At 33.6% G+C, this 11,795-nt stretch overlaps 1 protein-coding gene across 1 annotated transcript in view; it reads left to right on the plus strand.

The window, feature by feature from the left end:
- Positions 1 to 11,515, plus strand: part of LOC125646845 (uncharacterized) — a 44,913-nt gene extending 33,398 nt beyond the window's left edge. Inside the window, exons 20-24 of the mRNA XM_056142040.1 lie at positions 1,467 to 1,541; positions 1,655 to 1,723; positions 10,748 to 10,822; positions 10,936 to 11,334; positions 11,444 to 11,515. Of these exons, the coding sequence (XP_055998015.1) occupies positions 1,467 to 1,541; positions 1,655 to 1,723; positions 10,748 to 10,822; positions 10,936 to 11,334; positions 11,444 to 11,515 (690 nt within the window). The remainder of the gene's footprint in view (positions 1 to 1,466; positions 1,542 to 1,654; positions 1,724 to 10,747; positions 10,823 to 10,935; positions 11,335 to 11,443) is intronic.
- The last annotated feature ends 280 nt before the right edge of the window (positions 11,516 to 11,795 follow it).

Here is an 11,795-nt window from a genome sequence, read left to right on the forward strand (position 1 = left end):
CATCTGGTCTCAATATAAGTGAAAAATTATTGAATGAAAGTAAAACAACCTCACAAAGAAATTACAGGATTGTTAAGAGTTTGACCAACAAAATGAACATGTAAAATTCTCTTCTACATGGGATACAAAATGTCAATTGCTCGAGACTATCATGAATTGTATACAAAATACAAGTATGTTGAAGACAATCAAAATCGATATTAACAATTCTTGTAATATATGAAATAATGTGTATGTCTATAGAAGTATCTCGCTGCAAAAGGAAGAACACCGACTGTTTAAGTGTACATTGTGTTAGATATACGCTGTGTACACATTTACATAATGATAGATAAAAAGCATACACTGCAACCAATTGGTCAGGAAATGGATTCCACACAGCAAGATACATTAATTGTCTCCTTCGACCAATGTACTATTTTCTGCTGATCAAACAATACTCACTTCCGAACATATGATCATTAACCTTAATGGATGCATGTGACACCGGTTTTCTTATTTCATTTATGTTCAGGAATAAACAACGCCCACAGAAATATAATTAACATTGAATTTAATATGGAATATACAGGTATGACACTAACAATTGCAGTTGAAATATTAAGGGATATCAAAATTTCCATGAATAACCTGCAAGCTGGGAATATTATAATCCATCCTTTCTGTTTCGATTTAACAACTATAGACTGGTATATAAAGACCAGACATACTCCATCACCACAAACCTCACAGCCATCGTTCACTAGATACGATATCTCAAAAGAAAAAAAATGATTTTAGGTTTGTATGAATTAGATCTATCAAACCATGTATATATCATTTTTCACAACAATAAGTAGACGGATTATAGTAAGAGAAAAAAAAACTTTCGCACGACTTTTCGTATTTATGTTTTTCATATTTTCTTCAAGGCGTACTCTTTTGCGTTTTCGTTCTCTGTCCACAAATGACGATACCCTTGCCTATTTATGAGAGAAACCAGCTGCAAGATCTTCTATCGACAAACATACAAAATCTGAACTCCAGAACCCAAAGCCACCTTATCCAGAAATTGATTTCCAGACACCAACCATCTCAGAGATTGTTTCACGCTCATCATCAAAAGTTCTCCCTGAACAAACTAATAAATCTGAATAATATTATTACATTAAGTGAACGGAGCATTGATTTTGTTGGAATTGCACTTCGAGAATACGTAAGTTGAAATGATGCAATTCTTACCTGTGTAATATAGAGTCACATTTACAGAGTGTCCATAGTCTCACTGTTAAAAAACACTAGCAATACGGTGTATAACTTTAGCTTCATTCATCTTATCAAAAGAAAAAAAATCATATCTAACGTATGAAATCAGAAAAGTATGGCAAAAAAACTGTCTATCACAAATTTCAAAACCTTCCAATAAATTATTTGACCACAGCATTGGTAAAAAACAAACCGTTATAGTTAATATCTGTTAATTGTAGAAGAAAACAGGACTATTTGCTGCCTCCGAACAACTGATGAACAAAGTTAAGAAGATGAATATGACACTTTCTCAAGTAAGTAGTAAAGAAATAGACATCATATCTTAAATTCTAATCAAAATATTAAACATGAATTATTCAAACAATAAAGACATCTGATAATCTTCATCATTTTGTTCATCTTGTAGTATGACGAGATATTCAACACTTTACTGGCGATCATTTGTTCTGCGGATAATGGTCTGCAAACAATAGAAGTAAGTGTTCGAGATCGGGGACACTTGTATGGTTTGGAGAACGAAGCTTCTAGAATTGCTCATCACTTTCAAACAGCCCGCTTACAACTGCAATCTTTACAAACAACCATTTCTGCTGTCCATGATGGAGGAAACACACAGTGTAGATTTTCACCTACTCCAATGATTACTATTCAGCAATCTCTAAATTTCAACATCGTAAAAGAAACCAAACAAATTATTCAAAATCTCACAGACTTCGTGGTAGCCGTGAACTACACAATGAACGACTGCCAAACTGCAGAAATACTCTCCACTTTTCTAAGTCGTGTTGCGAATTTGATACCTGGTGTAAGTAATATTTTTAGAACGTGTGAATATTCTTCTGTACTTTGATTTGGAATTTCTTTTAAAGTGGTCATTGCTTTTTATTGACAAACGTTTTATATTCATACAGATTAGTAACCCCAAAGTATATCACCATGAGACAGCTTATATTTTCAATCAATCGGTGAGAGAAATTACTTGGACATGTGTGAATGATATGAATGCAACTATTTGACTGGCAATGTCATGAGATTTGATTGAAGTCCTGTATGTAGTATACCAAGTTAATGTGATTTGAATTATTTTATAGATTCGTTATCAATGGAATGTTACGGAGCAACAACTGTGTGACGTCCTCCGTGAAATACAAACAGTAAAAAGCTTAACGAAAACCCAAAACTCTGGAACGGAAGGCACACAAGCTATAGATGACGTCATATCTAATATCCAAAACAGCCTCTCGGCGATTGGAACGGCTGACACCTGTAAAGATAACACCTTACGCTCGGCTCGTGTTACAAACATAAAGAATCACTATCAAAATGCACTAATGAAACTGAATGAAATTTTGTTTGAACTTGATTCATACAAAAATTCAAAGTTTTGTTCTCATTAGTTGAGTAAACTATCCTAACCTACCTCATCTTGGCAGCAACTCACAAAGTATAATTACCAACATTTTGACTGTTTTCTATTGCATTATTTTGTCATTGTTGATTTTTTGACAATTCATCTTACAAATATGTGCCGTATACTTTTGTCTCATTTGGTATTACTTTACATTTTGATAAACGCTTGTTTTGAAATAAAATAATTGAAAGAAAAATGAACAATTTTGTTATCATTTCATGGCATACCATTACTTATCTGTTGATTCCTGTCATATATATTCACTTACATTCGTGGGGATCCGAGTTACTAGAGGTTCTCAGTACCACTTGCTTGTCATAATAGGCGACAAAATGGGGCGGTCCTCCAGATGAGACCGCAAAAAAAACAACAAGGAACGTGTCATAACAGACGTCGCACGATAAAGATCCTTCCCTGCTCAAACCCCGTAAGATCCTAGCATAGGCCTATATTTCGAAGCCCTTCACCGACAAATGTGACGTCTTCATGTGATGATAATAATAACAACGATGATGAATAGAATCTATATAAGGCCTTATATAAAACAAATTAGTCTAAGGTGCTTTACACGGAAAAGAAGAGGAATCAAACACTAAAAACAAACAATTAAATGACAGTATGGCACAATATCTTATATCTGTAAAACTAGCATTAGGAGTGAAAAATTCTCGAGAGGGACGTTAAAACATTGACCTCCAACCAACCGTTTAAATTTCGATTAGAGATATCCCAATGAATTAAAAATTACTGACACCACAAAGTGATCGAAATCTGTTTCACATATGGATGTTTTACTAAACATAGAACTGACGGCAAACTGACACTTAGATATGACAATCGGAATGACTTGAGGTTTTGCATTGTAAGATTCCAATATCCATGGAACAATATTCCACTATCACCTGCACATGGTGTTTATGTTTCTAAACGTATTCAATACACCAGAAAGTATTCTACAGAGAATGATCTGCTAATGATTAATTCTTAAACTGAACCAATAATACAAAAACAAAATATTGCCATATAAGTATATTTGTAATTAGTTTCTAGACTAAGGTCGAAGCAATTTTAATAAATCATTACTAGAATAGCCAGAGAAAGAGATTGAATCATGACATACTTCATTATGAACATGTTACGATAACAATATGTGATAGACTTCGTCATTGCTATGAAGAATGTATTTTTTATTTTACAAATCCGTACAATAAATACAGAGTGTCATTGTATGATATAAAAAACGAATGAAGTGTTTGTGACGGATTTTGAAATATTAAAGTAATAAATCATATACAACAAAACTTTTAGAAAAAGAAATATTTCACTAAAATAAAGTTAAACAGCCTTGGCCTAGATACCGACACCAATGAATGAAAGTTGTAAAAAAAAAATGTATGAATGAACGCTTTCGTATTTACATAACCTACATGTACTATAGATATCTATTAATGTACTACTATACTACACCGATAACAGCCAGGAATGACAGTGGCTTGTTCCTGTTGTGATATATATCTGAATGAATGAATGTAAATGTTTATAGGTATATCTCTCCTCTATTTTCTAAAAATGATTTACATACAAACATAATTACATAATGGCATTTACACCTTATCGAGGTCTATATGCATTTATCATAAAATACAGTGACTAATAATATAATTACCATCACAGACAAAAAATATGTCAAATTAAGGATTACACTAGTTTCGAAAGTTCAAAGTGGAATTATTGCATTAAAAAGTTTCTCAATTTTTTTTAATACTTAACAGCTGGATCTGCGTCTGGTCAGTTTTTGAATCGAGGCAGACTAATGGCAAAAAAGTTGGATGCTACTGGGGTTTCAACCGTCTCATTTAAAGTCAGCTTTTCGCAAATGTTATGACCTTCTAACAATTTCCTTTTACAACACAACCTGTGATTGGGTCAAATGCTGTCTGGTGTGTTTCCTACCAATTGTTACACCGTTCTTTACACATTGACTTTGACTACATGACCGATAGACAGGGAATGCTTACTCAGAGGCACCTGGTATCCTCCCTTTTATGTCCAGGGGTCCGTGTTTGCTCAATTGTTTATTTTGTATTTCTTATACGAGTTATGAGATTGATCACTGTTATCTTCACCTTTTCATTCATCAAATTGTATTGATATTAGATAGAATATATATAACATAATCATAAGCATTTTTGGTGTCATTGCAGTAACTATAAAATAAACAAACACTAAGAATCTGGTGTTAGATTACAAAAAAGTCATATCAAAACATAGCATTCTGGTTCTGCAAACCTCATATATAAAACTTGTTCTCTTTTGTTGGTTTCATTTGCCTTTAAGTTTTAAAAAATGTCAGAGAACTCCACTGTCATTAGATGTCATCAAAACTGAATGAAAAGGTGACGAAAACGAACAGTGATCAATCCCATAACTGCTATAAGCAATACATAATAGAGAGTTGCGCAAACATGGACCCCTGGATATACCAGAGGTAGGATCAGATGCCTAGGAGGAGTAAGCATCCCCTGTCGACCGGTCACACCCAAAATGAGCTATATCTTGATCAGGTAAACAGAGTAATACGTAGACAGAATCAATGTGCCAAAAGCGCCTAATAATCGGTATGAAACACGTCTGACAACACTTGACCCAATTATATGTTATATTGGCAAACTAAATCGCTATAACGACCATAGCATTAACTACATACTGACATTAAACGAGACAGTTGAATACTCTGTAACGTTATCTTGGTTGACAGTAGCCTGTCTCGATTTGCAAAACCGATGATTCGCAGAACAAGGTCCTGCATATCGAATCAGTTCAGAGATATAAACATAATACACAAGTGATACTGGAGCATTGCTACATAGATATGGGAAGCTGACGATAGAGAAACTGAAATCATTCCCTTTGCCATAAAGTTGAGTTGTTAGATTGCCGTTAATGTCTATTTTCAGTGAAATAGCTAAGTACGAAGTACATGTAGAGGACTCTGTGATGTCTTTTATTTTGTGTTCATGGAGATATATCAAATCGACATATGAATGAAAATGATTTTGTTGATAGATAAAACATTGTTGATATATCTAAATGTCGAGTTCAAGGCCGCAAAAAACTTTTTTCCCTTTTATGTAGAAACTTTTGAATAAATTCTGCCTCATAGAAATATAAAAATATGTCATCTAACAAAGTAAAATGTAGTAAAATGCTTTTTTAATCAATAATGAAATTTATATCTGTATGAGCTAAAAATAAAGGTAAATTTCGTATTTTTATGATCTGTCTCCTACCCCAGGAGTGAACTTTGTATCGATATCTATATTAAGTAGCGATAATGTATCGGAATTGTGAATCTTTATTCTTCAAACAAATACAAATGTTGATAGCGGTATCTATGAGAAATTGAAGGATCTGCAATTTCTCCATTATCTTTTTCCGGTTGGATTTTTTTATAATCACAAAAGACTATCAATTCAGTAGTTTCCTAATATATGATGCTACAGGACATTGGAAATAAAAATTGATTCAACTTTTGATAATTTGTTTCTTATATATGTTAAGAATGCCTCTTGAAAACATGATTAGGTGATGATATCATTGTTTATGTAGCATCGTACATATGACTTCAGAAAGTTGCATTGTTCAGGTGAAAATTTTGTATTCCCCATGAGTGACATATTGTGAATGCGTGTCTATTGTGAAATTTTATGATAATTTCTTCAATACTCTTTCAACTAGAGGTGGATTACAAGTTCAGTAATCTAACTCTAAAGTTGGGTATCCCGGGAAATCTGACCACTGGGAATTTTTTTGTGAGACAGGGAGTATCCATGAAAACCTTTTCCAATTAAATCATTGATGTTACAAATTCATAATTAGAGAAATAGGTAATAGAGTGGTGATGTTTAAGTGAATATGACAAAAACCGTTGAAAGTGAAGGCTATTCATTCAAAGATAAGGAGTAATACAAAGAACATGTTCCGTTAATATATTTCTTCAAAACGTTTTTTTATCCTTTTTAAAATCTGCTCGTAACATATCCTTCTCTGATACCAATTCAATCTAGTTTCTGTCAAAATATCAAGTTTTGATACGTTTATTAAAGATTGTCATCTTTGAAGTTGATTTCTTTCTATAGTTAAACAAACTAGATTACCATTAAGGAATGTGATAAGATAAAGGGTCTACGATGATGCCGCCCTATGATACTCCAAAGCTAACAGGACTAGGCTAAGATGAAATACCGCTAACGAAAAAGTGAAGAAAACGAACAGTGTTCAATCTCCTGAAAGGCGAAGATAACGAACAGTCCTATGAAAAATATAAATATAAGAGTAGAAAAAACACCGACCCTGGATAAATCAGAGGTGGGACAAGGTGCCCAGGAGGTATAAAACATCCCATATTGATTTGTCAAACCCGTCGTGAGCCCTATATTGTGATCACGTAAATGGAGTACATAGAGTCCGTAGTGAAACTCAGTATGTTAAAGACGGCCTACATTGGAATGAAACACATCAGACAACATTTGACGTATAATATTCAAACTGAACATTTGAAATCTGCATGATTTAAATTAGCTAGTGAAGACAAATTTGTAAACTATTTCATTATCAATAGTGACAAAGGTCTTTGTAAAGCCGACAATAGTACAAAAGAAAATATCCCAATTGCAGTATCGTATTTCAGAACAAACATCCAAATGAATCGAACAGGTATACGTGAAACACATACAGAGAAAATCTTATTTGATTTCAACTGTGTTTGGAAAACTTTAACACTGGCAACTTCTATACTCCCTGATTAGGTACCAGTCGCGGTAGCACAGTGTTAGTGTTTCCTTCGTCAGTGAGAGATCGTCGGTTCATGTCATGGCAACGTCAAACCTAAGACGTAACGTAACTAAATCCTTGGCATTCAGATTTGAGACCCACAGGTCTTTTGGATATACCTTAAAAGCGGAGGTTTTGTATCGTGGCAGATGTTGGCACGTTACATATAACCCTCATTACATGTATTATGCCCACAAGCGCTGAGCACATGTTACTGCATTATGTTGTTGTTCCAGCATTATATGGAACTCTGCCAGAGCACCAATATTACATAATTAAGTTTTTATCACTTCACTGGTGACGTCTCAATATGAGTTAAACATTCTTGATGGGACATAAAACAAACAACCTTGAATCCTTGACACCATACAACAGTAAAGCGATTGACGATGTATGTAATCAATATTTTCAATTAAAAACTAGCTCATTATCAAACTAAATTTGACTCGATCCCATCAATGTCCTTTTCAAAATATCAATCTTGAAAATCGTCACTTTACTCAAAAACTCCACTAACCGTTTCTAGACTTTGGTCGAAACAATTCTAATAAGACATTATTAAAGAAGCCAGCGGACCTTTTTTTACATTATGATGTATTTCATCATCTATTTTCAGACAAATTTAACTTTTCGATTTCCGTCAAGTATTAACACAGATTCTCACGTTCACTTTTATTACAAATCTTTCTTAAATTCAATAGCATCAAAATGTATCACTATTGAACACTCTATACGACCATTCCTCACATAAAATAAAGACTAGAATGTTTGACAATATAGAGAACTGCTTCATCGTTTGAATTGAAACACAGAAACATTCCAATCTTGTAATCTGTCATCCAGAAACTTTCTTTGTTAAATGACACAGATTATACGCACAACTAGTGATAAGTTATACTTGACTGACAATGAAGCAGACAGTCGACACATAGTTATCAAGATAAAAAAATAACAGTCGATAAAGCATCTCTTTTGAGTATTACAAAGATCACAATAAAATTTCAAGAAAACAATTAATGGCCAATTTATTCAAATTTTAGTTCATGTCCATATTTACATATGCATATAAATCAAGGCTGTAGTAAAAATAAACAATTATTCTTGGCATCCTGATTTTAACTACGGATCACTCCGTTTATCTAATCAATATATATAGCTCAACGCGGGTGTGACCGGTCGACAGAGGATGCTTACTCCTCTTACGCACCTGATCCCACCTCTGGTATATCCAGGGGTCCATGTTTGCCCAACTCTTTATTTTGAATTGCTTATAGGAGTTATGAGATTGATCACTGTTCGTTATCTTTGCCTTACATTCTCCTTTCTATACACTGTTTCGTACAAGGGCATGTATGATCTGTTTGGTAAACAAGTGAAGATAACAGTGATCAATCTAATAAATTCTATGAACAATATAATTAAGAGAATGTCAACTTGGACCCCTAGACACACCAAATGTGGTATCACATGCTTAGGAAGAATACACACACCATGTTGACCGGTGACACCCACCATGAACCCTATATCTTACCTAAAGCACTTTGCATTACGATATGTATACTTGATATTGTGAGTTCAAGTCTGATTGTGTTGTTGCCGAATTTAATTTAAAAGATAAATATAGTGAGTAATTGCTTCTTCGCTAAACGCTCAGTATTTAGATGTGAGAATCACGGTTCTTTCGTATTTTACATTTCAATGGTGGTTATCTTTCGCAACAAGCGTTGGCATGTTAAATAACCCCACTTTACCCACATCTGGTCTCAATATAAGTGAAAAATTATTGAAGGAAAGTAAAACAACCCATAAAGAAATTACAGGATTGTTAAGAGTTTGACCAACAAAATGAACATGTAAAATTTTGTTGTACATTGGACACAAAATGTCAATTGCTCGAGACTATCATGAATTGTATACAAATTACTGTAGAATGGAATTTTCGTTGTTTTGATAAAATCAAGTATGTTGAAGACAATCAAAATCGATATTAACAATTCTTGTACATAAATAATGTATAAGTCTATACAAGTATCTCTCTCCAAAAGGAAGAACACCGACTGTTTAAGTGTACATTGTGTTAGATATACGCTGTGTACAAATTTACATAATGATAGATAAAAAGCATACACTGCAACCAATTGGTCAGGAAATGGATTCCACACAGCAAGAAACATTAAGTGTATCCTTCGACCAATGTACTATTTTTTTTCTGATCAAACAATGCCCACTTCCGAACATATGATCATTAACCTTAATGGATGCATGTGACACCGAATTTCTTATTCCATTTATGTTCAAGAATAAACAACGCCCACAGAAATATAATTAACATTGAATAATAATATGGAATATACAGGTATAACACCATCAATTGCAGCTGAGATATTAAGGGATATCAAAATTTCCATGAGTAACCTGGGAATATTATAATCCATCCTTTCTGTTTCGATTTAACAACTATAGACTGGTATATAAAGACCAGACATACTCCATCATCAGAAACCTCACAGCCATCGTTCACTAAATACGAGATATCAGAACAAAAAAGAAAACAAAATGATTTTAGGTTTGTATGAATTAGATTTATCAAACCATGTATTCATCATATATCATAACAATAAGTAGACGGATTATAGCGAGAGAGAGAAACCATTCGGATGACTTTACGTATTTATATTTTTCATATTTTCTTCAAGGCGTCCTCTTTTGCGTTTTTGTTCTCTGTCCACAAATGACGACACCCTTGCCTATTTATGAGAGAAACCAACTGCAAGATCTTTTATCAACAAACATAGAAAATCTGAACTCCAGAACGCCAAGCCACCTTACCCAGGGATTGATTTCCAGACATCAACCGTCTCAAAGATTGTTTCACGCTCATCATCAAAAGTTCTCCCTGAACAAACTAACAAATCTGAATAATATTATTACATTAAGTGAACGGAGCATTGATTTTGTTGGAATTGCACTTCGAGAATACGTAAGTTGAAACGGTGGAAATCCTACCTGTGTAATATAGAGTAATATTTACAGGCTATCCACAATCTCACTATTAACAAACATAGGCAATACACTGTATAACTCTAGTTTCATTCATCATATCGAAAGAAGGAAATCATATCTAACGTATGAAATCAGAAAAGTATGACAAAAAACTGTCTATCACAAATTTTAAAACATTCCAATAAATAATTTGACCACAGCATTGGTAAAATAAAAAAAACCACTGTTATAGTTAATATTTGTTAATTGTAGAAAAAAACAGGACTATTCGCTGCCTCCGAACAACTTATGAACAAAGTTAAGAAGATGAATATGACACTTTCTCAAGTAAGTCGTAAAGAAATAGAAATCATATCTTAAATTTTAATCAATATATGAAACATGAATTATTCAAACAATAAAGAGGTCTGGTGATCCTCATCATTTTGTTCATCTTGTAGTATGACGAGATACTCAACACTTTACTGGCGATCATTTGTTCTGCGGATTATGGTCTGCAAACAATGGAAGTAAGTGTTCGAGATCGGGGACACTTGTATGGTTTGGAGAACGAAGCTTCTAGAATTGCTCATCACTTTCAAACAGCCCGCTTACAACTGCAATCTTTACAAACAACCATTTCTGTTGTCCATGGTGGAGGAAACACACAGTGTAAATTTTCAACTACTCCATTGATTCCTATTCAGCAATCTCTAAATTTCAACATTGTAAAAGAAACCAAACAAATTATTCAAAATCTCACAGACTTCGTGGTAGCCGTGAATTACACAATGAACGATTGTCAAACTGCGGAAATACTCTCGACTTTTCTAAGTCGTGCTGCGAATTTGATACCTGGTGTAAGTAATATTTTTAGAACGTGTGAATATTCTTCTGTACTTTGATTTGAAATTTCTCTAAAACTGGTCATTGCTTTCTATTGACAAAACCTTTTATATATTTATACAGATTAGCAACTCCAAAATATATCACCATGAGACAGCTTATATTTTCAATCAGTCGGTGAGAGCAATTACTTGAACATTTGTGAATAATATTAATGCAACTACTTGACTGAAAATGTCATGAGATTTGATTGAAGTCCTGTATGTAGTATACCAAGTTAATGTGATTTGAATTATTTTATAGATTCGTTATCAATGGAATATTACGAAGCAACAACTGTGTGACGTCCTCCGTGAAATACAAACAGTAAAAAGCTTAACGAACAACCAAAACTCTGGAACGGAAGGCACACAAGCTATAGATGACGTCATATCTAATATCCAAAACAGTCTGTCGGCGCTTGGAACGGCTGACG

This window comes from Ostrea edulis, chromosome 6 (genome assembly GCF_947568905.1).
Source record: "Ostrea edulis chromosome 6, xbOstEdul1.1, whole genome shotgun sequence".
Lineage (NCBI taxonomy): Eukaryota > Metazoa > Mollusca > Bivalvia > Ostreida > Ostreidae > Ostrea > Ostrea edulis.